Raw genomic sequence first — 25,673 nt, forward strand, 5'->3', positions numbered from 1 at the left:
AGACAATTTTTCAATACGTGCACATGGTACAGATTTACAGTAGTACAATGTCCAAAGTAATCAATAAGAAAATAATAGTTCTTCCTGAGGAGGAGTATAGAAAGCCTATAACTTAGTCTTCTGCTGCAAAAATTCTCTCAACTAAACTCAGCCAGTATTCAGTTTCACAGCCATCACTTTTTGGTCTGAGTTAATCAGATACATGGAAAGCTCATATACATAAATGAACCAGCCACAGTCTAGAAACTCTTCTAGATGCAACAGTGGCAGGACAAAAATCTGTCACATTTTTAGTGTCCATTTTGAGAAAAACTAATTACATTTTCTTCCCTGTGTCACCACTGACTACTTACAGGAGGTGTGATGTAAGGCTGTGGCCTTATTCAGAGTAATTTATATGTCAATATGCAATCCCATCATGTCTTTAAAGTATAAGATTAAGTTGAAGCTACATTTTTGAGCCAGAAAAAAAAATCATGCTTTTCATTGACATTTCAGTGTAGAATCAACACTTCAAAAAGATCAAAAACCTGTTGTCATTTTCATATCTAAAAATAAATTCAGGTTGGTTTTTTTCTGACATTCAGTGGGCTATATTTTCTAAATAGGGACACTACAGTGAGACTATGGATATATTTTGCTAACTTTCATCGTCTGCACAAACAGGCATGAAGAACAAACCACAGCTGTTAACATCAGAGAAAACAGAGCAAATGAAAAAGGAGAAAACCAGGAATAAGCAAGAAACACTTCCAGTTTTCTGGAGATATTATTTTCCTTTTAGGAAATCTAACTTCTTGGACCACTTGAGGTCTTTTAATTTTCATCCCGTTTAATACATGACACATTAGTATCTTGACCCTTCTTTTCATCACCTTGAGATGCAAGCCACTGTTATGTTAAAATTTTGATTTTTTTTTTTAAGGAAAAAAAATGTGAAACAACATATGACATGTTCAGTTTGTGCAATAGATAAAAGGGATAATAGGATAAAAGGGATAATAGATAAGGGATATTAGTAACCACGGCGGTGTTGGATCAAGGGTTGGACTTGATGATCTTGGAGGTCTTTTCCAACCTGGTTGATTCTATGATTCTGTGATTGACTCTGAAATAAAGAGAGGAAGAAAAATTGAAGCTGAGTAGCCTGGCCCTGGCAGATATAAACATTCTCTTTGTTCATGTGATGTCAGCCTGTTGACTAGATTAGGGCTTCTGTTAAAATAACAGGTAGACAGCACACATCTTATCTGGTTTAACAATATAATGACTTGAAAATTTTTTAATTTATATTTTTTGAAAGTCAGTGTTTTCAGAAGTGTTAAGAGATTCAGTACCATGAAAGGAGCTTTGTCAAACTTCTCAACCTGTCCGATGAGCACAGGTCATGTCAACCAAGCACCATAACCAAAACCCCTACTTTTGGTTGCAGAAGGCAGTGTCTTCATTTACATTTGAATATGGTGTATTTTAAATACCTCCTTCTCTGAAAGTTCTGATTTGAAGTGGTGCAGGACTGTAGTACCTCTATTACGTTTTGCCTCTGTTAGTGGGAGTCAGATAGGTTCATATATGCGAGTGTGATTGGATAGAAAGACCTTTTTCCCAAGCTTTTGAAAAAAGATAGAGGAGGATGCAGAAAGCAAGTCATTATGAATAATAAACCATGAGCTTCTTACCACAGGTTTCATGAAAAACAGGAGAGGATGTGTCTTGTTGCATGCACTTATGTTTTGCAATCCCAAACATGTTGGGCATTTTGATGTAGCGTGAATATGGGGCTTTTGTTCTCCATGCCTCTGGCAGTTAGGAAATGTCAAGCAGAAAATGCACTTTGCCTGCAGGGGAAGAAGTCACCGAGGTGCCCGGTGGTGCAGTATCTCTGCAGGCTTATTCACAACATGGCAAAGAGATGAACCCTGACAGCTGGGTCTTCCTTGAATATCAGCAACAGGGAAAACACCACAGAGGAGCCTCAAAGAATGAGGTAAACCGGGAAAAATAGGTAGTTACATGCATATTCCTTTTTAGTCTCCTTTCGACTTTTTTCTTGGCTGCCTTGGCTAACAAGAGGTGGATAGGAATTCACAAGGACAAGAGAAGGAACTATGTTTCAAAGTCAGGTTTCTTCATAATTATTGAAAATGAAAGGTGGATTCCCATTTTCACTGCAACCATCTAAACTACTCAATCACTGATTATTTAATTACTTGGCTGAAAATGTCATTTGAGAGTCCCTTATTTTAAGAGAGCAGAGCAAACAAGGCTATGTATAAATAAAAATCCAATTAAAAATTAACTGTTCACTTAAATCTGCAGAGTTTAATGACTATTATGTACCGTTCCTATTTTTATCACAATTTTTCTGTATTTCACTCCTGTGCCCTAATGTGCCATATCAAATTATTATCTTTTCGCAAGTATTCTAAAAGTTGCACAAATTGTAATTGCAAATTGTGTTGTCATTCACTGAGGCTGCAAGTGCTCTGGAAATCAGGCCACCCTGATCTAGATATTTAATTGTAGATACCTGCTTTAACAACTGATTTTACACCTGGGACTGCTTATGTGCACTTCTAAACACAAGTGATTTTCTGAATTTGGCCCCCAATTTGACAAACGTCATTGTTGTTCATTATTATTTGTAAGGCTGGCCAGAAAACAAGAATTTTGTTTATTTGAGAAAAAATGACATTTTGGAATTTCTTTTCAGCTTGGAGCAAAGTAATCTGTACAGATGCTCTTTGTGGAAAGTGAGAGAGGAAGTGTGAGGCAGCCCAAATAACCAACTTATTCTATGAGCCAAAATAACAAATAGCTGTGTAGAGAGGCAGCACTCACCTGGGATGTAGAATGGCACATTTAAATCCCTACTCCAGTTAATCACTACAATAGAGTATGAAATCATAGTTTTTAGGTTTTTTCTCTGCTGAAGTTATTCTAGTAAATAAATACAGTTAGCTATTCATTGGATCAGAGAAGGGGAGCTCAATGTACCTAAGGGGTCTGGTCCTCTTTCTTCTCTCATTTCAATGAGAAATAATGATGTGAGCCTTAGGGAGCTGACCATTAAAATATCTCCATACATTTCTGAATAATTCATGATTAATGAGATTTTCCTAAGAGGTTTTTCAATAGAATTTTGACCACTCCTAATATTTTCTTTTTAAAAATTTGTTTAAAAACAGAAAGAGAAAGACCTCTTCAACCGAATTGTAATAAAAACATGTAAAAAGCATAACTTCACTGCTGCTCTTCATGATTTATTTCTGCATCTGAACAATATAAGTTATCCTACAAGATGCAATGGAAGAATGTTTAAGGATTTATTTTGTTTTAGCTTCCTTTTTCTTTTCTTCACTTAAGAAAGCTGAACAAAACTGTTTTTTGAAGTGCTGTTATTATTTAGGTAACTGACACTAAAAAACGATGACAGGATGTGAGTTTCTAATTTTGGTGATATCCCATTGTTTTGAGATGAAGCTGGTTTTGAAGTAGTGATTGTAAGCACAGCATGCACTGGGATCTTGTAGCAGCAGGCAGAACTGTCACATGTTGGGACAAAAGTACTCCTTTTTCTTGATAGATACAGGGATAATATTCTCATAACCATTTCTTTGACTAACCTATACATTATGTGGAACTTCAGAATTCTTGACATATATCCTGCTATTTAATGTATAAGCTGCCATGTTACAAGGGCATTTTTCTTCTGCAGTATTTGGATAAATATGCAGGTATATGATGGGGTAGAGGGAAGAACCAAAATCAAGCTGAAATGGATTTCTGAATCTTTGTCATTCGGTCTGATATATTTGGGATTGAATTCTTATTTAATGGGAAAACTGACTCTTATCTCCTTCAAAAATACCTTTTACTTCCATAGTGCAGTAATTCATGATGATGGGAGGATTAATGAGAACAATGAACAATTCAGATGATCTCCTATGAAGTATTTCAATCTTGCCTCCAGAACGAAACTGTGGGGCATCCAATTAAATTGGCATCCTTCCATTGATTTCTAAGCCCAGTGAAGTGGGTTGTGCACTTCTTGGATGGACATGCAGGTACTCAGCACCATTTGGACTCCCCAAGAGCTCAACTTCAATGGTACTTTGTGGATTCATACCTACAAAGGTTGTCTTGATACACACAGGCTCTGGCTGCTTCTTACCGCCCTTCCTCTTTTGTAATTGATTTAGGGTTTTGAATTAAATGCAGAGGGATAAATTGTGTTGACAATATTTTAATAATGTAATAAACTGTTCCTGCTTACTCTGTTCTGGTCCTCTGTTAGGACATGAATGTGCTTACAAAATAAAATGGATGTAAATTTACAATGTATATACATTCTTTTCCTGTTTAAAATAACCTTCTCTTTCCTGATGCTCTAGGTGACCCTACCTTGGCAGGGGGGTTGGACTAGATGACCTCCAAAGGTCCCTTCCTACTGCAACTATTCAGTGATTTGTTGGTTCAGTCATTGAAAGGCAGTACTGCATGGCACCCTGTGTCTTAAGAGTTGCATTACCAAAGCTTGACTTTTCTAATAAAAATATTAATCTTTATTTTATTCAGTTTGAAGGTAGATATGATAGAATGTGATGAAATCTTTGAAAGCAAAGACAAGGGAAAAACTTTCATTTTAATACTGTCCTCTATATGCTGATATTTTGTGGAATATGATCTTTCTGAAAAGCAAAATAATTTTTTTCAAAAGTATTCATGTTTGCCCCAGGGACATCATCTCTGACAGAGATGATTTAACATCATCCATCCAAATAGAGAGTGAATACTTATATGAGAATTAAATAATTTCAGCCTACCCTGAAGTTTGGTGATCTAATTATACTGGGGGCACTTGGGCACCACTGAGAGCCCTCCAGCTCATCATTGCTGTAAACAGGCTGAAACAACCAACCTCTCAAGAATGACTTCATGTTAATAAAGTCTTTACAACTGAGCAGATTTTAAAATAATTCTAATTTCTTGTAGATGTCAAAAAAATTGTAAAGTCCATTTTGAGCTGCTGAGGAATGTGGGGTATAGCTCTAGGCTCACCCTAGACACACAGAATCTATGGGCAACTGTAATTGGAAATACTACAAAAGAGACAGAAACAGGAGTGAAAAGCTCTGACTCGTTCAGACACCAAGTTGGTTCAGACTTTTAGCTGCTTTATATCCCCTTCATACTGGAATGTTGCTAAACAAGATTGGGTAGGTAGAAAGACAAGTGGCAGTACAAGACTGGGATGGGAGAAGAGAGAACAAGAAAGGTGGTAACAGAGGTTTTGTCAAGATGTAGAATTTATTTCTGTTCCCCACTAATGCACTTGGCCAAAATGAAATTTTTGGCAACTTTATTTCTTGAGTTTGCAGAGTGCTGAAATTACATCTCAATGTAACTTCAATATAACATCAAGTCTTCTCTTTTAAAATAAATGTATTGGATAATTTTTACATCTGTCTTCATACCTGCATTAAAATAGTAACATTGAGATATGTTTTCTTTTTTTTTCCTTTTCATTTTAACCTTGACAGGTTGAGCCATTGATCCAGAAAGGCCATGAGAATCTGGTGCACCATATCCTGCTCTACCAGTGCAGCAGCAATTTGAATGACAGTGTGCTGGACTATGGGCATGAATGTTACCACCCCAACATGCCAGACTCTTTTCTCACATGTGAGACAGTCATTTTTGCCTGGGCCATTGGAGGAGAGGTAGGATGAATGTCTGTCTAGCATGGTTCATCAATGGGGCTTTAGGAGGGGATGTATCATAATGAAGTTTCTTCCTAGTATGTCAGAGATTACTTAATCTATCTGTTTTTAAGGATACACAATCACAATCCCTAAATGCCTCATCAGTAAGTCCTCAACCTCTTATTGGCCTTTTATGTATGCAATGAAATAGTGATCCTGAGTGACAAGTCAAAAGTAACTAAAATAGTATAGATGCCGTAGGGGAGCTTTGGAGCATGGAAATCTTCACTGTATCAGCTTGTCCTATCTGATATGAAAATACACTGCCTCCAGCAATGACCAGCTACCTGTGGAGAATAACAGAAAGGAAAGCAGTGTCTGGAGGTGACTTTGTAAAAGACACAGACACAGGACTTTCCAAATAGATTTAATTACGTGCCTCACCAGGACCTGATTTCACTGTTGCTCTATTCAGGCCTATCATTCTGAGGTTTCCTACAGCCCCAAAAGACATCATTGCAGTGTAGGAGAGATCCTGTGTCAGTGCTGAGCCAGCACAAGGACCACTTTGCTCATGGAAAAGGGGGCATATCTACAGAAAATACAGGCTCTGATTGCCATGTTCACCCCAGGCTGTGTTTTCAACTTATTTCGTATGTCAATTTAGGCTCCAGTTAATGCTTTCAGCTGACATAATGCACCATTACTGCCAAATGAATTCCACCCCTTTACCCCCTTGATTCACTGTGTGCCCACACAAATGATGGTATAGGCACAGAGAGGGACTGGGGTGATGATAGTTTCTGAAGCCTTCATTTGCCAGCCTGCAGTCCAAAACCATCTGCAAGTGCTGCAGTGTGAGGAAACCAGAGCTGTTACGTGGACTCACCAAAAGAAATTTAATCTACTGTGAGCATTATCCCTGATGTATGCTTTGAGCATTTTTGCCACTAGCTATGCTCTGACCTAGTATTTGTACTTTTGAGTATCTTAATCTAAGTGAAATTAAAAACTCATATAAATAAGTTATCATTTAACAAGCACTATGGAGGCTTTTGCAAGGATGTTAAAGATTGGTAGAAAGGAATCTGACAGATCTGGGATACATTCAGGTTTAGCCTCGTACCCACTTCACTAACTTCAGTTTACCCTTACATCGAATAAAGGTGATAATATTTTTTATTATATATTACAATTAATTCATTAATGTCCATCAGGCATCAGAAAGTTGGAATCTCAAATTGCACATTTCAGAAAGTTAGAATCTAAAATTGCATATTAAAATATTAGCTAGATACTATAAAATGTTGCAGATTAATTCCTATTACAGTGAGTTTGGTAAAAGAGTTCATTTAGGAGATACTGGCATTTCGGTTTGAATCAGGAGTGAGCTTCTGAAGAAAATCTCCCAGTTATTCCCACTTACCAAGCTCTTTTTATCATCATGAGTGGTTTGAGAATTTTCACAATCCCCTTTGGAATGAAGTTAAACTGAATGTGCAGGGGTGAACCCAGCACCTTCTAGCAATAAATGAGGTTCAGTCCATGGGGGCTGACCAGAGCTTGTCCATCATTTGGGGGCAGTGGGTCCAGCACAAGCTGTTGCAAGGTACAGAAACTACTTCTTTTGCAATATTGACTTGCTAATGTAAATGCAGCCATGAAGATCATCTTTATTGTTCAAATAATTTTACTTAGAATACAGTGATTTGTGCAGGAAAAACAAGTTAATTACATGCAACCTCAGTGTTCCCCGGAAATTGCTGCTCTTAGAAACTAGGAACATTTAAAATGTTGATTCACTTCTTCATAAGGGTTTTATTGTCAGGCTAAGTGTTTGATGATGCAATGTTTATACATTTAAAATGAAATTTTCCTTTTCTTCTCAAACAATAAATACAGAATAAATAATCATAAGATCACAGGATAATGCAGATTGGAAGGGACCTCAGGAAGTCTCTAGTCCAGCCTCTTACTCAAAGCAGTAAGGTCAGGCTTGTTTGCTCAGAGCTTTGTCCTCTAGCTGTCATGGGATCTACTATTTTATACTGACAGAATTATTTAGTGTACTAAGCATATAATAACTATATTATATCAAATTGTCATGTTCACAAAGCTGTAAAAGAAGTTACCTTTGTAAATTTTATCATTAATATGATCATATCATTGCAAAAAGAAGTCACTGTATTTATAAAGAGAAATTAACTCTTAACTGTGGCAAAAATACCTGAACTCTGTATGTGTGTATTGATTTCCAGGGCTTCACCTACCCTCCACATGTTGGCTTATCCATTGGCACAGCATCTGACCCTCTGTTTGTTCTTATGGAGGTGCATTATGACAATCCATCATACACAGAAGGTTTGTAGCCTCACACTCTTTAAAACATGCAACATTGGAAAATGTACTAGACACAAGTGCTCATCACTGCATTGCGTGGCGAACAGAGCAAAACAAAACCATGGCTTACTTTTTCCTGATCAGTAGTCCCTGGTTCACAGTGTTTTTCTCACTGCTCTCAAAAGTTTAACCCAAAGTCAGTGAGAGATTCAGGTATACAAGAAATTGTGGACCAGGTGAATAAATCTCCTTTTATCACTACATTCTTTTTGTTATCTCTCTCTCCGTTTGCTGGGAAATCCAATCAGAATGAAAACAAGAAGTATAGCACTCAAATTGTGAGGCAGCAACACAGGGGATGATCCTTTTATTAATTTTTTATAGTTTTGTTTTTTTTTTTTAAATCTACCTGAACTGTGGGCAGTTTCTGAAGTTGAAGTACAGACTCAGATTGCTGGACCATTCACTGGGTAAAAGCAGTTTATCTTATAAGATAAACTTTAAATTTATAACAGTGTTTTTTAAATGTTCCTCCTGAAAGTAAATTTTATTTAGAAGAAGTAGAAGGAAGAAACCAATGAACTTCAGAAAATCAGGGGAACTTTGAAGCTGCCTTTGGGAAAGATATTTTTTTTCTGAAGCAGAAGTTTGTTAAGCTACTGTACCTGAGAATATTCTGGTGATTTTTATACATGAACTGAGTAAAATCTGATACAGCATAGTGTACTGGCCTTTCTTTACATCCCTATGTTTTAAAATAAAATCCACTATGTGGGTTATTAACTATCTTTTTTTATTTATTTATTTAGTGACAGACTCTGTCCTTTTAGCATACACATTTGCATGGGATACAATAAACTTTGTTTGCATCCTTGATATTGTATGCTTTTCCATCAAATGTTACCTGCAAGCCTGAGAAGTCACATGCAGAGAAATTGTGTCTGATTTGGTTGTGTCCCTAAATTTATCATTTTGTTTTAATTGACTGTGCTGTATGACAGCATTGGTTTAGTTCAGGTGGCACATACAAAAGCTGGAAATCAATAATATTTTGTTTCCTTTTTAAGCAATGTGGACAATTCTGCCTTGCAGGGACACCCCCAGGTGAACACAGGATCTCCCTAAAGACCTGGAAAAATTCAGGCAGCATAGGCAGGGAAGGGTGCCTGTAATCCAGGTCATGCATCTCCTCCTCCCTGGCAAAATACACAGTATAAAATTTTGCCAGGACTGTGAGAGTGTAGACCTGAGTGCTTCAGGTGGGAACAAAAGAGTTCTCCTGACACAACACCAAACTCGCCACTGGGTGACCTTCATTTTTGTGTTCTGTCATCTGTGTTTCCCCAGTTTGGGTCTCATGGTGAAAGGCTGCACTGTTTCCCTCACTTTGTGACCTGGGGTAATGTTTTGCTGAGTTACTCAGATTGGCAGTCACTGTTGGCTCCCAATCAGGAGCAGTTCAAACATTTTTAATTTAATGTAGATGTTTCTGATTTTGTAGTCCTTAACTTCACTTTTCATTTGAAAGATGGCCTCTTTTCAGATTGTTTACCAGGAACTCTGACAGACCATAAAAGTGTCTGACATTTAGATGTTAGCAATCGGTTTGAGGGGGAAATTCCACAAAGGAAAAATGCAAGTTGATGAGATTTTATGAATAGCTCCAGAAAGGGAGTGGGTTTGGATTCCCAGATACTAAAGTTGTGATGTTGTGGGATAGGATATATCACCATAAATGCCATGATTCATATATTGCAGAATGGTTGATTACCACTTTTAATTGGCTATACATAGTTCATATTCTCTGTTCCTTAATAATTATGTATAGTACTCCATCCTAGATATTTTAGTGACTGGGTAACAGTCCCTGCTCTGTCCCTCTGCCATATGCTTATCTTAAAATAGACTGCTAATATCATATTGATGTAAAATTTGGCTTCAGGCACGGCTATGTCTGTTATGTTTTTTAGAAGACTAATATAGGTCACTAGGAAGCCTCTTACCTTCTCTGAGATACTTGATACCCTTTTGCATATTTAATTTTCAAATTTGAAATTATTTCAGTGATTATTCATAAATACAAAGTGAACTACCAGAGTGTAGCAGTTGTGCAAATACAAATTAATCTTTTTTGTGTGTATCTCGATTAACATGAATGACTAATAATTATAAGCATTTAGATGATGAAGGTAGAATAAATTATTAATAGTTACACAAACAAACACATACGGCTAAACGTATGTGGGTGAACAAAATAGATTATATCATTTTGACTGTTAAAAACTCATCCTCTTCACAGCAGGCTTTGGTTCTTTAAACTAATTTTTGAAATCAAGATAAGTTCTTGAGACAGTGCAGCATTAAAATACTCTGTAATTCTCTTGTCTACTTCACTCAAGGTACTGGTATTATGTACAGGTTTGGGATTTAGTAAGCAAATGTTCATGTTTAGTTGATGCTGTCTTAGTTTGAGAGATTGTAAAAGGGGTATATTTTGTCATTTGAGGTATGCTGTAATGTAACAGGCAATCCTAAGCAAAGGAAAAATATATTTAATGCTAGGACTCCAGGCAAAAAAACAGATAAAATTCATAAGCAGAAGAAAACACACGGCTAGAAAATTTTTACGAAAATAAAACACAAAAGTTTGAAGCTTTGCTTTAAATATTTAATATGAAAATCATACACGGAACCTTTTGAGTTCTTATTATTTCCTTGTATTGTTTCTTCTGCCTGTGATTTATCTTCTTTTCCCTGAAATCCATGTTGGATATCTCAGTGGAAGGGACACAAGGGCTACAGACAGTACATATTTTTCCTTCACATCTAAACACCGAAGAGAACGAGATACTGTGCTTAAAAACTGTCCTGTGGACTGCCCGTATTTATTACTTCCTGAATACAGTTTGAACTCATTTCCAGGTTATTGAGGTTGATTCCTCGATTTTCATGCAGAAAACTTAGGACAAAGCATGAAAAATGTGAAACAATTTGGTTTTGGTTTTTTTGCATTTGAAATACAGATTTATAGCCATGGCTCACTGTGTTCTTTTGTTGCAGGCTTGATAGATAACTCTGGTCTGAGGCTAATTTATACTTCAGTTTTAAGGAAATATGATGCTGGAGTTATTGAAGCTGGTCTTTGGGTCAGCCTCTTCCACAATATCCCACCAGGCATGCCCGAATTTGTGTCAGAGGGTCACTGCACCCTGGAATGTCTGGAAGAGGTATGACCCCTGCCTAAATCCATTGGTTTTCATTCATAAAAATAGTTTTAGAGAGTCACTTTAACTTCTTGGGAAGATTGATGTGAGCAAAGGCATCCGGTAGTACATGTTGCCCTCCAAAGTGTTGAGTCTTTTTGAAATGGGTCTTTAGGCTCCTCAGTGTTCAGGCTGCTTTACTTACATGAGTAATACTGGATGACACAGTGCTTGCAATGTTTTAATTTTGAGTTGAATATATAAGTATACACTGCTTTCCATGGCAAAACTATTAGTAACTTGGAATAGCTAGCCCAGAAAAAATGTTGAGACTAATTCAGACCTGTGCATGTGCAAAAGGCTCCTAATGACGAGGTAAAGCCTGAAAGGTTTAGATCAACCACAGAAACTAAAGACCTGACCAGGTTTTGTTGTATGGCCCAAAGTACAATTATGCATTTATTAAATACTTGGTTTCATCAAGATAACTTAAATATCTCTACAGGTAATGGAAGCGTTGTCTAAGATCTGTGATTAATGTATCATGGTTGATTCTCATATACTTTGTCCTTTATAGGGAAAGGTTGAATCAAGAACTTGGTTTACTATGAAGGCCAAATTAGATACAGAATTTAGATTTCTTCTTGGAGGTGTTAAATATTACATTTTCTCCTAGCATTTTTCAGCCTTAAAACACTTGAATAATCTATTATCATGAGGTTTCTGACCCTAAGGCTGTTCTTGAAAGGTACTGCGATAACAAATTATTTCTACCTTAAGCTCTGAACAAGAACCAAAGTTGAGCATACTGGAAGTTTAGATCAGTAGATCTCAGCTAGAATGGGAGTGATGTCAGATTTGTATCAATTTGGAAAAGTTAATTTTCAAATGTTTTTGACCCGGAAAAAAGTTTCAGATGTGAACTTACAGTATTTCACTGCCAGTTCACTTGAAGATGGGAAATAGAGCATATTATAATTACAGCCTCTCAATTTTAAGTACATCTCTTGGCACGGTATTGATGACAACATCATTCACAACTACATAGAAAATTTTTTTCACAATAAAAATCCACATTCTCCAGTATCAGCCATTAGCACTAAAATAATGTGCAGGTTTTATAGTATAATTCCCTTGGAAGTCCTAAACTGTTGAGAATTATTTGCAGTCTAGCTGATCTTCATTAAAAAAAAAATGCACTAGGAGTAAAACCATGGCTTTTTTGTAAAAAATAATTACAGAAAAAATCTAGCCTTTTTTGTGTATAAAACCTTAATTTCACATACAGGTTTGGTTTCGCTCTAGACTACATTTTGCAGTAAATTGCGTGAATGTAAAATGCATTAATTAATATATTTTCTCTCTGTATATTACATTACATGATATTACCTTGCATTTGGGCACACTAATAGTGGTTTCCCTTGGCCAGGCTCTAGGTGCTGAGAGACCTACTGGGATTCAAGTGTTTGCAGTGCTTCTTCATGCACATCTTGCTGGCAGAGCTATCAGGATGCGTCACTTCCATAATGGCGAGGAGCAGAAGCTGCTTGCTTATGATGATGAGTTTGACTTCAACTTCCAGGAGTTTCAGTATCTGAAAGAAGAAAGAACCATCTTGCCAGTACGACACTCTTCATTCTTTCCCTTAAACTCTTTAAGAGATCATATGCCTAACATAATCCTCACATGTAGGATTAATTTTGCTACGGAATTTGCATCACAGAATTTTTGAATGTTTTGTTAGTTTTTCCACTTATCACAGAGTGACTAATGCATTAAGAGTTCGGTATCTCAGGAGTGTCCACACATATCACTGCAGAACTGACTTGGTCCATCAATTCAAGCTATTCTTTGAGTATGTTTGGTATCCACAATTACTTGATTTGAACTTTACTATCACAAATGTTTGAACAAAGCAGATTACCAAATCCCACATGTGCCTGGCTGTGCCATATTTGTGCATCCAGCAAGACGAATAATGGAAATGTCAATGCATGGCTTTACAGAGCTGGTGGAACCAAGTAGCACATCGTCAATTTTTTTGCACAGCAAATATCCAGCCTTGCAAACATGTCTACAAATCAGCTATATCTTCTGTTTGCTTCATATTTTTTGTTGTTGTTGGAAGGAATGCTCCATGCTTATCTTCCACATGAGGTTTCACTTGTAAACACAACCCTTTTGAAAAAGAAACCATACTATCTCTTATACTTGTGAAAATATTGTAACATAACTTATAGAAAATTTCCAGCTACAGTTATCTTATTAAGCAGTAGCTATCCATAGATATCGCATGAAAAGAGTTTGGGTTTTTTTGTGTGAGTCATTCATTTAAAAATTTTTCACTCATCTTTTATTAGTTCCAGGCAGCATATTTTTTGAGGCTTTGGCCTGAAGACAGAAAGTTTAGTGCTGCACACTCTGGGTGCTCCAGATCTGGCCAGCAGAGAAGCTTGTCCTGGTGCATAGGAACAAGACTGTTACTTAATGGAATTGGTCAGACTTAAAATGTCAGAAAAGACCAGTGAAATCACTGAACTTCAAGTACGGTCAGGAGCCCCATGGTTTTAAACTTCCAGGCTTCTCTTCAAGTCCCTTTGTCTCTTATGTCTCTTCTCCCACACTGAGATACTTTGATATTTGTACTTTAAAGGCAAGAAGCTAAAATGCTAAATTTCTAGTTTAATTTCTACAGCAAAATCTGAATGTTCAAGTGCCGCATTTACTCTTTGAAGTCAAACTGCTTGTACTCTACAGGGACTTCAAAGACAAACTGGTGTTACCTCCTTCAGGAAAGAAGTGTTGAAGGGTTTAGGAAGAGGGCTGGCAGAAGATGACAGGTTTGCAGAGAAAGCCTGTAATATTTTTAGGAAAATCCATGCAGATTATAGAGGAAGGCCTCTTACAATTCAAGAACATAAGGGAGTAGACAACAGAAAGACTAAAAAAGGTATTTGATAGTATCAGCAACATGAAAAAGAACCCACCTTGAGTGGAGAGCCTTTTTTCCGGCCTTTCTTTGCTTTTATCTTATGCAGAACTACCACTGCAGCTTTGCACACATCATCTGGTGTAATTCAGGTAACAGTCTAATCAATTAACTAATAATAATATAATTTTTCAAGTAAGTTCTACTTATTCTCACTTTCCAGAAGCTCTTCCAAGAGTGTATCCTTCTTTTAGCTTGTGGAGTCCAGTTTAATTGCTTTTTTCACATGCTCACACGCTCTTCTCCGTTTAGAAACAAGAGATCAAATATCACAGAAGGAACACTTTTAGTGAACCTTATACAGTCTGTAAGCTATGAAAGCCATAGATCTTTCTGGTGGGAACCAGCATATTCCTGCTGGAAGTAGTGAAGCTATGCCAGTTCATGCTGCTTCAGAAACCTCCATCTCCATTTGGCTGACGTGAGGCTGACACACCTTCTTCCAGCAGTCTGGAGTACAGACTGTGCTAGCATTTATCTGGTGATGAGACAGCCTTCAAAATCTAAGCCTTTAAAGGGTGATCTGATTTTTTTCAGGGAAGTATAATGGGTGGTAAGGGAAGATGATGATACAAGAAAAATAAACCAAACCAAACAAACATTTGACATCCTTGTGACATGAAGTTGACCAAAATACCAGGTTTTTGGTGTCTGGCTATGTTCTTGAATACTTGAATTTCCACTTGGTTATCATGGTAATTTTGAGATTTGTAGTTGATTAGGTACAGGGAGTAAAGGTATTAGCAAACAGCTGATCAGTTTGTCAAGACACCAAAAAGGTAATTGTATGCACTTGAGAAGGTAAGTATTAAGCTTTTCCCATACATATCTGTCAATGTAGTGAAGTCTTTGCCTGCCACTCCTCTACTCCCAGGCTTGGCAGAGAAATAGTTGTTTTTGTGATGTGGAAAAACCTTCTTTTCCTCATTTGCCAAATATTTCTGCTGTAGTTGTCAGGATAAACTGGCCTGAGCAAAGTAGCACTGGATGAGTTTTGGAGCAAGAATCATTTGTATACATCAAGTATATAATTTTCCAGAAATTGGATGATAACTGGGCACCTTCACTGCTATTTAAAAAATAATGCAGACAACAGTCTTAATAAGACTCTGTTTAAATCCATGGGAGATCCCTGAGAATCTGGGATAATATGAATGCTAAGTGCCGAGGTCTTAGCATATGGCAATTACCTAACCCTTTTCTTTGAAAAAGTCATATCCACTGCTGTGATGTTCATTTCTTAAGTGCTCACTGTCATCTGTGGTTACCTGAAGTTGGTGTTAATAAACTTTCTAAATTTTGTGTTTCAGGGAGATAATTTAATCACAGAATGTCACTACAATACTGTGGACCGAATTCGCATGACATGGGTAAGCAATGTTTTAGTGGATCAAAATAAGTACACAGACAATATTGGAGACTAAAACCTTTTTCATAAAACACTATTAAAAAAAAGTGAACTTACTTGTTAAAGCCTTTGTGCATGTAATTATGTATTATCTTTCCTTTCATAGATTCTTAGGTTTTAAAATCTTCTGAATGATTGTGATCATAGTCTGATCTCTTGCATAAGGCATTCATATGACTAGTTTACAACAATAAGCACTTCAGCTCATAAAAAATCTTTAAAAGTCAGACTTTGCTAGTATAAGGAATGCTTTCATCACAACATGTATTTACATGCAAATTCTGCAAATTCTAATGAATTATTTTTACGGACTTACTACATGTTTTTCCCCAACATTGTAATTGCCAGTTTTTATGTATTGATCTTTACTTAAGATATGACCAGGATGTTACTGGACTGTTTAGTTTTGTGCCTAATGTAGAATCCAGGCAGAATGCAGATCCTTTGGACTGCGAAGAGGAGTCGAGGACTCTCCACCCATCAAGGGGGTCCAGCTCAGGTTTGGCACATGTCAGTGCGGTCTCCCAGGTGCAGCTTTAGAGGTTGACACTGGCCATTGTGATGCAGCCACTTGGTTTTGGAGGTAAAATAAATGTGGTTGTTGGCACATGAGCTGGACTGTATCAGTTGGCTACAAAAATGTAGAGTGATGCCAGATCCAGTATGCCTATGGGAGCTGCCTTCACCTGGGTCTGATCTTGCTTCCTGGGGAGGGGCTGGTTCCAAACCTCTGGGAAGTTAGACCTGAGGGGTTTCTGTTCTGCAGGGAAGAACTGTTCCTGGCATCCAGTGAGCTCAGGGATACTTCTCCTTGAATCATGGCTTGCATGTAGGCACATGCAGTAGTTATATTAAGAAACAAAATAGCAAGAATGGAGGGGTTTGAGGTTTTGTCCTGTTTTTTTGTGTGGTGACCACACTAGCTCTTGGCCCCTGGTTCATGTGTTTTGTCTTCTCCACTCCCATTCCTGTGGTTCCGTGAGATTTGTGGAACTGTACCCACACAGGATTATGTAGCTCATAATCTTCTCCATATTTACCAAGATTAATTCTAAATTAGTTGTTTGCCCCACAGTACTCAATGGAAGAGTGTTTAAGATTCTATTTCTTCTGCTAGTTAGAAATGTTACTCTCATTAGTTCTTTTATAATTAGCGCTCATTTTTTCTTGAGTCAACATTGTCTGTTAGCATAAATAATTGTTTTCTTTCTTACTCTTTATCTTCATGAGTACTTACAAGCAGAGTCCAGGGAGATACATATTCCATCCCAAGCTCCATTTTACTAGGCAATGCTTACTTAATTATTAAGCAGATCAATTAGCCTATCAGGTTTTTTCTACTGCTGTTCCACTTCAAGGCCCTTTTCTGAAACATGGTTGATGTAAGTACCTTGGAGACAACTGAAAACAAACCTGAACTTCTCAGATAGTACTCTTTAACATAATACGAGTCTTATTTTATTCATAGTTGTTCTTTCTGATGTCTTTTTATCTTAGAAGCTATTGCTTGAGCTTGCTAAATATTTTGTAATTAATTATGTAATAACTTCTTGTTACTTAATAACCTAGCATACAAGATAAACTTGCTGAGTCGGCCTCCTGATACACATTTCATTAGCATATAAATGCTAATCAGTGATTTCATCTGTGGGATTCCAATGCTACCTTGATTAAAAGAAAAATCCCATTTTCAGGGTGGTCTGAGCACCAGGAATGAAATGTGCCTGTCATATCTGCTCTATTACCCAAGAATCAACCTCACCCGATGTGCAAGTATTCCAGATATAATGGAACAGCTCCAGTTCATTGGTGTTAAGGAAATCTATAGACCAGTCAGGTATGCAAAATATTTATGAATATGTGTAGCACCTCTACTTCTGTCTATGGGATTATAGAATCATTTTTAGACAACTTTTCTTTCTGATAGTGCAACATGGTCACTCATGCTGCTTTCTTTTGATCAATATGCTGTGTTGATAAGTATTTTTCCTGCCAAATTATTCTGCCTTTTTTTTTTCTTTTGATAGGAAAGCAGCTTCTCCTTTTAAAAAAATGATATTGTTCATGTCAGGGCTTTTTTTTCACCCCAGCCATCTATGATTGTAGACTACGTATTGTTTTAAATCTATCAATTTATTAAAACATACCAACATTTCATATATAGAGAAATAATTTTGAAAAAGGAGTTTGTGAGCATAAGTATTGAATTATCCTGAGTAGGTTTGTTGTCAGCAGTTCTGCTGACAAAAGTGGAAGAATTTGTAAGGTAGAAAGGAAGGGAAGGGATTGAGAGAATATTACATTCTCCATAGTAGAAGATAAATGGTAGATAAGGAGCATGACAGGGACCAGTAAAAGAAGGCTTTGGAAGAATCAGAGGTTGATGTGCAAGGTGAGTAGAGAGAAAAACATGAAACCAGTGCTAGAATTCTAGCCAAGAAGAAGCAAAGAGCTTTTTAGGTGAACTGTTGGCTACGGGGGCTTGCAATCTTGTGCAAAGACACACTCTCCCAAGTCTTGGACTCCTACTGTTTAGGAAAACAGAACACTACACATTTCTGAGTTGTAAATCCACATCAGAAAGAAAAACCCCTAGCTCATTCATCAACATTTGTTCCTAATCAAAATAACCCACAAGATCTCACTATCGGCCCATTCCTCCACTCAAAAGGAACATATTATTTTGTTGTAAGATCTGTCAACTTCAGTGCTCCACAAATGTTAAATAGCCCTTCTGTGAATGGTGGGGTTTGGGGGCCATTACCATTTAGGCAACTCAGGTTCCATAATAACCACTATGAAGGTCCATGCAATTCAGCTGGCAGCTGACTGCTGGAGTAAACGACAGTGAATAATCGGTGAATTTTATATAGTGTTGGAGTTTCTCCAGTAAATTCATAGAAGTCTCCTTCTTCATGACAGTTCTCATCGAAAACAAAATGCTTCCCAGTCTGCTGTTGGATCTGCATTTTCTGTTCTTTAGTGTCAAGGGGATAACCTGCACAACAATATCACTCATTAAGAATGATTTCCAGAATCTAACATAAAACTTAAATTTTGTTAGGAGATAGGAGGAAGTCCAGTATAGACAGGTTAAATCTCTTTGAATACATAAAAGTCAATCAAGAGTTTAGTTCAGGTTTTAAATGTCCTTCGTAATGCTTAAAATTAAAGCATCTCGACAGCAGATCAAGAGTGGAAGTGATTATAAACAGTGAGAACAATCAAAAGAGGAAAGTTCCCAAATGAATGAAATGCAGAAAAAAAATTAAACAGTAAAGAGTAAAATGCACTATTAGCAGTGAAAGGTGAATTAAATTTGTATTGTTAGTTGCACTAAATTAAGGTAATAGCAAGATTTTAAAATCAAATGGATAGACTAATAGTGTGGCACCACATTTACATTTTAAAAGTTGTCTTTCCTTACACAGTTTATCTTAACAAATAATATAAAACTATTATTGCAAAATAATTTGATGTACAGGCTTAGTGGTCTTAGTTCTGAAATTTACATTCAAGAAAGAAGAGTTTGAAGGAACGCACAGTGCAATCAATGTCTACTTAATTTTCCACACTATTTCCATTTACAACTTCTTTTAATACAGGGAGAACAGAGTTTCTAAATTAGTCCTAGCTAAAAGAGTCTTTCTGAGCTTAGAAAGAAAATATTCTAACAAATGTATGCTCTCTTGAGTGTTCATTCATGATAACCGTACTTAAGAAAAAAATGCACATTTGGCCTGGGGAAATAAGGATGTTCTGAATAGACTAAGTATGCAGACTGTCTGCCGCAAATGGAATAGTAATTAGAAGAGGAGATTATTAATGCCTCTAGTATTTATGACCTAATCCACAGTTCTTGTTTCATTAAGCTCTGTCAGCCTAAGGATATGTGCCCTGATACTCGTCTCTTGTGTCAGTCTAACACTAGAATTGCTTCACTGACTCCTCTAAAGTCTCTCTTGATTTGCACATGAAGACAAACTGGAAGCAGGAGCAAGGCACCGTAGCTCAATTTAAAACATTTTTCCTCAATGGTTTAAATCATGAGGAGCTCAGATGAAAGTAATGGGGCCACAATAGTGTCAAATAGGTGCTTGATTAAAATTATGTGCTCGATACCTAGAGGTTAAGTGGACATCAAGAACATAGTGGACATAGAACTCTGGCATAGGCAATTTACCCAAAGCAAGTGGGAGACAGCCTACTGCAAGATAAGACAGTTATCTAAAGTGCTTTGAAAAGATAACTCATGCTCAACCAAAATATTAATTAGGTTACTTAGATAAAATTTTGAATACTTTTGTTCTTCCACTAGCTGTATTGGACTTTATGTTTTTAAGAACTTGACCTGTCCACCATATTGTTTCCATTCATCCCAGTAGAGTCAAACAAGGAGAAAGCAGGAACAATGGAAAAGGTTTTCTTTAGTTTTGTTTTGGATTTTTTCCTAATTTTCCTTTGTTACTATTTTTCAATTTTCTTTACTAAATGGAACACAAGAAATTTCATTCCTTCCCTTTCCACACCTTTGGCTGGTGGGGAGTGGAATTGTCCCCATCTGTTCATGGGGGAATTTCCACATGTGGGCAATAGAGCAGTGCAGCAGGTCTCTCTATACCACCTCTGGCCAAAAATCCCTTTGCAGCCAGCATGTAGGAACATGCCAAAAGGCAATGTCCACACAACCAGTTATTCTCTACTGCCAACCAATGCATGTCAGAGCAACTCCTGTGATGTTAGGCTCAGTTTTGACCTATTATCTGAGTTATGACCAGAGCTTGGCAGAACCATCTGGAAGCAGCTTTCTAATGGCAAATGTTTCTTGGCAACCTGGCCTGCCAAGCCTCAGAGAGGGTGTGCCTTTTTTTTGGTTTTGTTTTTTTTGAGAAGTTACAGCAGCAGATCTGTTTTATACTACCTGTGTATTCAGTTCGTAGATCAGAGAACAGCAATGTAACTCTTGAAGTCCTTCATTTCTAAAAGCATCTGGCAGCAAGTCCTAAAGAGTCCTAAGTCTGTTAAAATCAATGAAACTGCTTCAGTTTTCAGTAGAATAGAACTTAACTGTGAATGTGAGCTATGCATAATATGCATAATATACACAGTAATAGTACATTTATTTTTCTGAGTAGATTCTCCAAAAGCTTTTCCTCATCAGTTCCAACTTGATAGTATTTATGTTTTGGGGTTTTTTAAATATAATTGTAATTATTTTTATTTTTTTTAGGACTTGGCCTTTCATTATCAAGAGTCCTAAGCAGTATAAAAACCTATCTTTTATGGATGCAATGAACAAATTCAAATGGTCCAGATCAGAGGGTCTCTCCTATAATAAACTTGTTCTTAAACTACCTGTGAACGTGAGGTGTTCAAAAACAGATAATGCAGAATGGTCGGTAAGTCTGTGTGTTGAAAAGGAGGCAACAATGTCATGAAACAAATGTGATTTACTCTCTTTCATTGTATATGAATAAATAGCTGGTTATATGTCTTCAGAATGTTTACATGGCTATATTAAATTTACATACAATAACAAATGATGAGAAAGTTTTATCAATGCTTTCACCTAACTTGAGTTCTAGAAGCATTTAAAGAGAAAAGTTGGAGTTTTGATCAGCACTTGGGACCAGTAATAGAAGAATGAGTCTTTCAGTGTGGTTGGGACTGGTCAGAGAGTAACCACGTGTGTCCAGATTACGTGACCAAGTCAGGAAGCTGTTTTTCCTTGTCTGCCTTCATGGTCAGGGACTTATGTTAGGGTCTTGAGATGGGTGATTCAAAATCCCTAAATCGGGTTTCCTCTCTGAGTCACCTTCTAGGAATAAGCTTGTTGACTGCATAAGGAAGCCTCAAGAATCTACCTTCTTAACTCAGGCATCTAGACAACCTAGAGTTATATGAGTACTCTTCCAATATCTCTTGCTTTTCTGTTTGTCTTGTGTCAAAGAATGGTCCATAGTACTGAGACGAAGAAAGTATATTTGGATTGTCTGTTTCCTTTGTGCACCTTTGTAAGATGTTATCTTCCATAGGTTTCCCTTCCCTATTGATGAAAAAAACCTGTAAGATAAAAAATAATTGCCCAGTAAGTTAGTATTTATTCTAAATATCTACTGGTATTTTTCCAGGACTGCTGGGAAAAGCTGTCGTCATTAGTGTTGATGCGTTTATAAAGAATGTCTAGCGCATGTAGTATCATCCCTGAAAGGAATGATGAAAAATATATATTTTTGTTTGAACTCCTTTACAGACTCCAAGTTCAAGGCTCTTTTGTTTTTTGAGATTTTCTGCTCTGAAGGGGAGATGGTCTGATTGTACTGGCTTATTTCCTATGGTGATTTCAGTCTAGTATACCAGAGCGGACAGGAGATACTACTAATGAAATACTTCCTAGGAAAGGACATTTGCCTCATTCTCCTCACCCTGGAAAACAGCCTGTGCTGCCTCATAACATGTCACGCAGTCCTTTCAGGTGGTGGAAAAATTGCCCCTCCTGCAGTGGTGTTCTCAGGTTTTTCCAACATCTATCAGACTGTTCTGCTCATGGGATGTCCAAGAAATACTGTGTACTATAAGTAATCAAAGAGGTTTTGTTTTTTTTTTCTAGTATTTGTCCCATCATAGACCTCCTGTGAAAAGTAGTTATTGACAGTACACGTGATTATTCACCAGTTTTGGTTAAACTTCTTGATCATTACAACTGACCAGTTGGATATCCACTCTTTCACCAGTTATTTGTCAGAGGACAAGTTAAGACGATGACAGAAATTTTATCAAGCAGGAATAAGCTGTTTTTTCTTTTTTTTTAATGGTATACTTTCTGGAAAATGCTGTTCCTCTTTATCTTACAGGATGAAGGAGCAATACTTACAACTCAAAAAACATAGTCAAAGAATGAGCTCACTGAACTGGGTATTCTTAGTTCTTCCTTTTAATCATAGTTTCCTATTTCAAATGAATAGGGCATATTCATCAAAGCTAAGATTAGGACTCCTTCCTTTCCCTTCACTTGTTAGTGATATTACACTAAAATTCACAACAAAATCAAGAATAAATTTAACATGAATGGCCAAACAGTCCGTGAGTTGTTAAAAGACTGAAAAAAATTGAAGCAGAGGAACTGAGTTGAAAATACCTTCATCCTTCTATAGTAATGGTCCCTTGTTCAGTTTTAGTTTTGTGTTGTGTTTGCTAAGATTAAGTCAATATTTAGGTGTTTGGGGTTTTTTCTACAGTGCAGAACAATTGAACATGGAAAAAAACCCAAAGCAAGCACATGCTGTATAGGTGGACATTCAGACTTTCATAAGTGTTTGTGCCCAGGAGCTTGCTTTTGCAGAGATTATTTTCTTTAATATGTAGGGAGTATATTTAGGAAAAGCAAGCCACGCAGCACATACAAATGTCTCTAATTTCATGTCAAAACCATAACAAACATGTAGTTATATCCAACCCAATAAAAATTGCACTGACTTCTAAGGGGAAAGTGGAAAACGCTCAGTTTATAGAAACATGACACTGCTGTATGTGACCTTGTTTGAGTAGGGACATAGGACCAGAGATCCTGTAGATCCTCCAGACCTCCAGAGATCCCTTCCAACCTCAATCAGTCTGTGATTCCATGAAATACTGTGTACGCAATTAGCTGCTTTGTACATGGAAGTGTAAGCCTTGTACATAAAGTGAACGTATTCAGATATCATCCTATATCCCTATAGCACTGTACCACTGTAAACGTCCAATTTTTTCTGCCAGAAGGATGAAAACAACAACCAAACCAACCAAACAGTCCTACAAAGCAAGATAAGGTCACTCAAATCAACCAACCACGGTATAACGTTGCTTTACTGGAGAGGATGCCAGTGTACACAGCTGCACTTGAGCTGAAAACATAAGATCTGCACACTGGCTGATCATTTGGCATGTAATATATCAATATTTTTACTGAACTTGTCTCCACAATAAAAGTCACAACCCCAGTACAAAACTACCAATAGATTCTCATGCAAGCTCCAGCTAGCTTAAGAGCAAAATGTAGTTTTCTAATCCTATGTGGCAAAACTCTGATCATTTTTTGTTATTTTAATTGCAGATCCAAGGCATGACAGCTTTACCCCCTGAAATAGAGAGACCATACAAGACAGAGCCAGTAATATGCAGCTCATCTTCCTGTTTAAGTTGCAGTTTATTCCTCACCCTGTTGTTTGTGGTACACATCATAGCCAGTAGCATAGGAAACATTGAGCTCTTTGTATAATAATTTTTATTCATTTGTGTTCTGTATGCCATGCAACTTCTGGTGTGTTTGCACTCTTCCTATTGTAGATTTATTTTTTTACATATTAATAAACGAAACTTGCCATTTCAAAATAAAATGTGTATATCTTCTGGAAACTGTGGGTTTTTTGGTTTTCAATGTAAAGTATGTATGAAACACAGTGGGTACACTGACACATTGCATATAGAAATCTTTTCCTGTGCCATTTTCTTATACTTTATCTTGACTATTTCACATGGTGCTTTCAAAGTCATCTATGTATATGAATGAAATTAATAAACTAAACGCAACCTAGTTAACCACATTCAACCTGATGTGTGCTGTATTATTTTGTCTCAGTTCTTGACATCTCTAGTTAATGAAATTACTGAACAGGTCTTGCGAACATATGTTTATCTGACTGACATGTGCCGCAAAGCTACAGAGGGAATTCATTCAGGGAGGACATTTCTGGGAGCAACACACTGCAAACCATCTCAGCTCTTGAGAGAAGTGGGAACTATGGGTGTGAAAGGGCTGAAAACACAAGCAGAACCCCAAATTTCCCCATAGTGAATCCTGTATGAGTTCTTTGGCTTGTTTGGCATTTCTTTTTCCTGATCCCTGATAATTCAGTCTTTTTATTCTGTCTTAAGCTACTTCTCCAGAGAGTAAAACTTTAGCAAGAAGTAGGCACTCCTTTTCTAGATTTGATCTGGACGGCAGTAGCAATTAAGATCTATCTCACAGTCAGGCTCTGGCATGCACAGGGAATCAGAGTACAAGCCTGCCGGGAGGTATTGTTAGCACATGCTGAGCATAACAATAAGCCAAACTGCTGATTAAGAGGTTGATTTTCTGCCTCATATGTACAATTTTTTATTTATTTGTTTATATATTTGGGAATTGGCAACTTTTTGACTCAGATGTTGTTGGGCGGGGAAGATTCCCAAAAGAGATCCAATTTATTACTCACCAATGAAATTAGGCAACACAGTAGAAAACGACATTGAACATTTAAAAAAACCCTTCATTTTTGTAGACATACTACAGTTACAGTAAGATATAATTTTTTCAGTGTTGCAGAAACATTACTGGAGTGTGGCTAGAAAAATAAGTTCATTTGGATGCTAAAAGTACTTCTCTGATCATCGTGACACCTGCAATACGACTAACCTCTGTAGACTTAGTAACATACATGTACATTTTACATCATTGAGCACTCTTGTGTAGCGTGGTGAGCCCAGAGCAGATCAAGAACCTGACTGAGCCAAGATAAACTGGTTTTCTGCCTGTTTTTGTTCAGTAGCTATTAACGACTGATACCACCTATCTGTGCATTTACGCCTTTTAATGAGGCTGTTAGGCTGTTCTGATGCAAAGAAATATCACATAAGAAAGAAAATAAGGAGAGGATTTGAAAACTGTCTTCTCTGCATTTGAGAAGTGAAAAGGAAAACATCACAGAGCTGGTAAGGCTCCACTGTGGGTAGCCAAAATGACAATGCATATGACACAGGAAAAAGGCACTGAAGCAGCTAATGCCTCAAGTAGAGATGAGAGAATTAATCAAGTCTAGATTAATTTTCTAACAATCTTGTTACAGAACTTATGCATAAAGGGAGTTTAAAATGAACCATGAAGGTAGAGGTTCACAGGGCCTACTATATCCTCCTAATGATGTATCTCCATTTGGAGTAGGAACAAGTCCCACCAAATCCTAGGAAATTTCTTTATCGTTGTTGGGCAGCTGCTTGCTCTAAATATT

The 25,673-nt window shown here is 37.1% G+C and overlaps 1 protein-coding gene across 2 annotated transcripts in view; it reads left to right on the plus strand.

Moving 5' to 3' along the window:
* Window positions 1-24,212, plus strand: part of MOXD1 (monooxygenase DBH like 1) — a 50,890-nt gene extending 26,678 nt beyond the window's left edge. The window contains exons 5-12 of one of the 2 annotated variants that reach the window (XM_027690833.1): window positions 5,544-5,723; window positions 7,964-8,066; window positions 11,106-11,272; window positions 12,678-12,869; window positions 15,548-15,607; window positions 17,340-17,482; window positions 20,876-21,044; window positions 23,741-24,036. In XM_027690833.1, the coding sequence (XP_027546634.1) occupies window positions 5,544-5,723; window positions 7,964-8,066; window positions 11,106-11,272; window positions 12,678-12,869; window positions 15,548-15,607; window positions 17,340-17,482; window positions 20,876-21,044; window positions 23,741-23,905 (1,179 nt within the window). In that variant the 3' untranslated portion in view covers window positions 23,906-24,036. Of the gene's footprint in view, window positions 1-5,543; window positions 5,724-7,963; window positions 8,067-11,105; window positions 11,273-12,677; window positions 12,870-15,547; window positions 15,608-17,339; window positions 17,483-20,875; window positions 21,045-23,740 lie in introns of both variants that reach the window. The other variant, XM_027690826.1, reaches the window with a different exon arrangement.
* The last annotated feature ends 1,461 nt before the right edge of the window (window positions 24,213-25,673 follow it).

The sequence above is a fragment of the Neopelma chrysocephalum genome, unplaced genomic scaffold (genome assembly GCF_003984885.1).
Source record: "Neopelma chrysocephalum unplaced genomic scaffold, ASM398488v2 Primary Assembly neopelma1_23, whole genome shotgun sequence".
In the NCBI taxonomy this organism is placed as follows: Eukaryota; Metazoa; Chordata; class Aves; order Passeriformes; family Pipridae; genus Neopelma; species Neopelma chrysocephalum.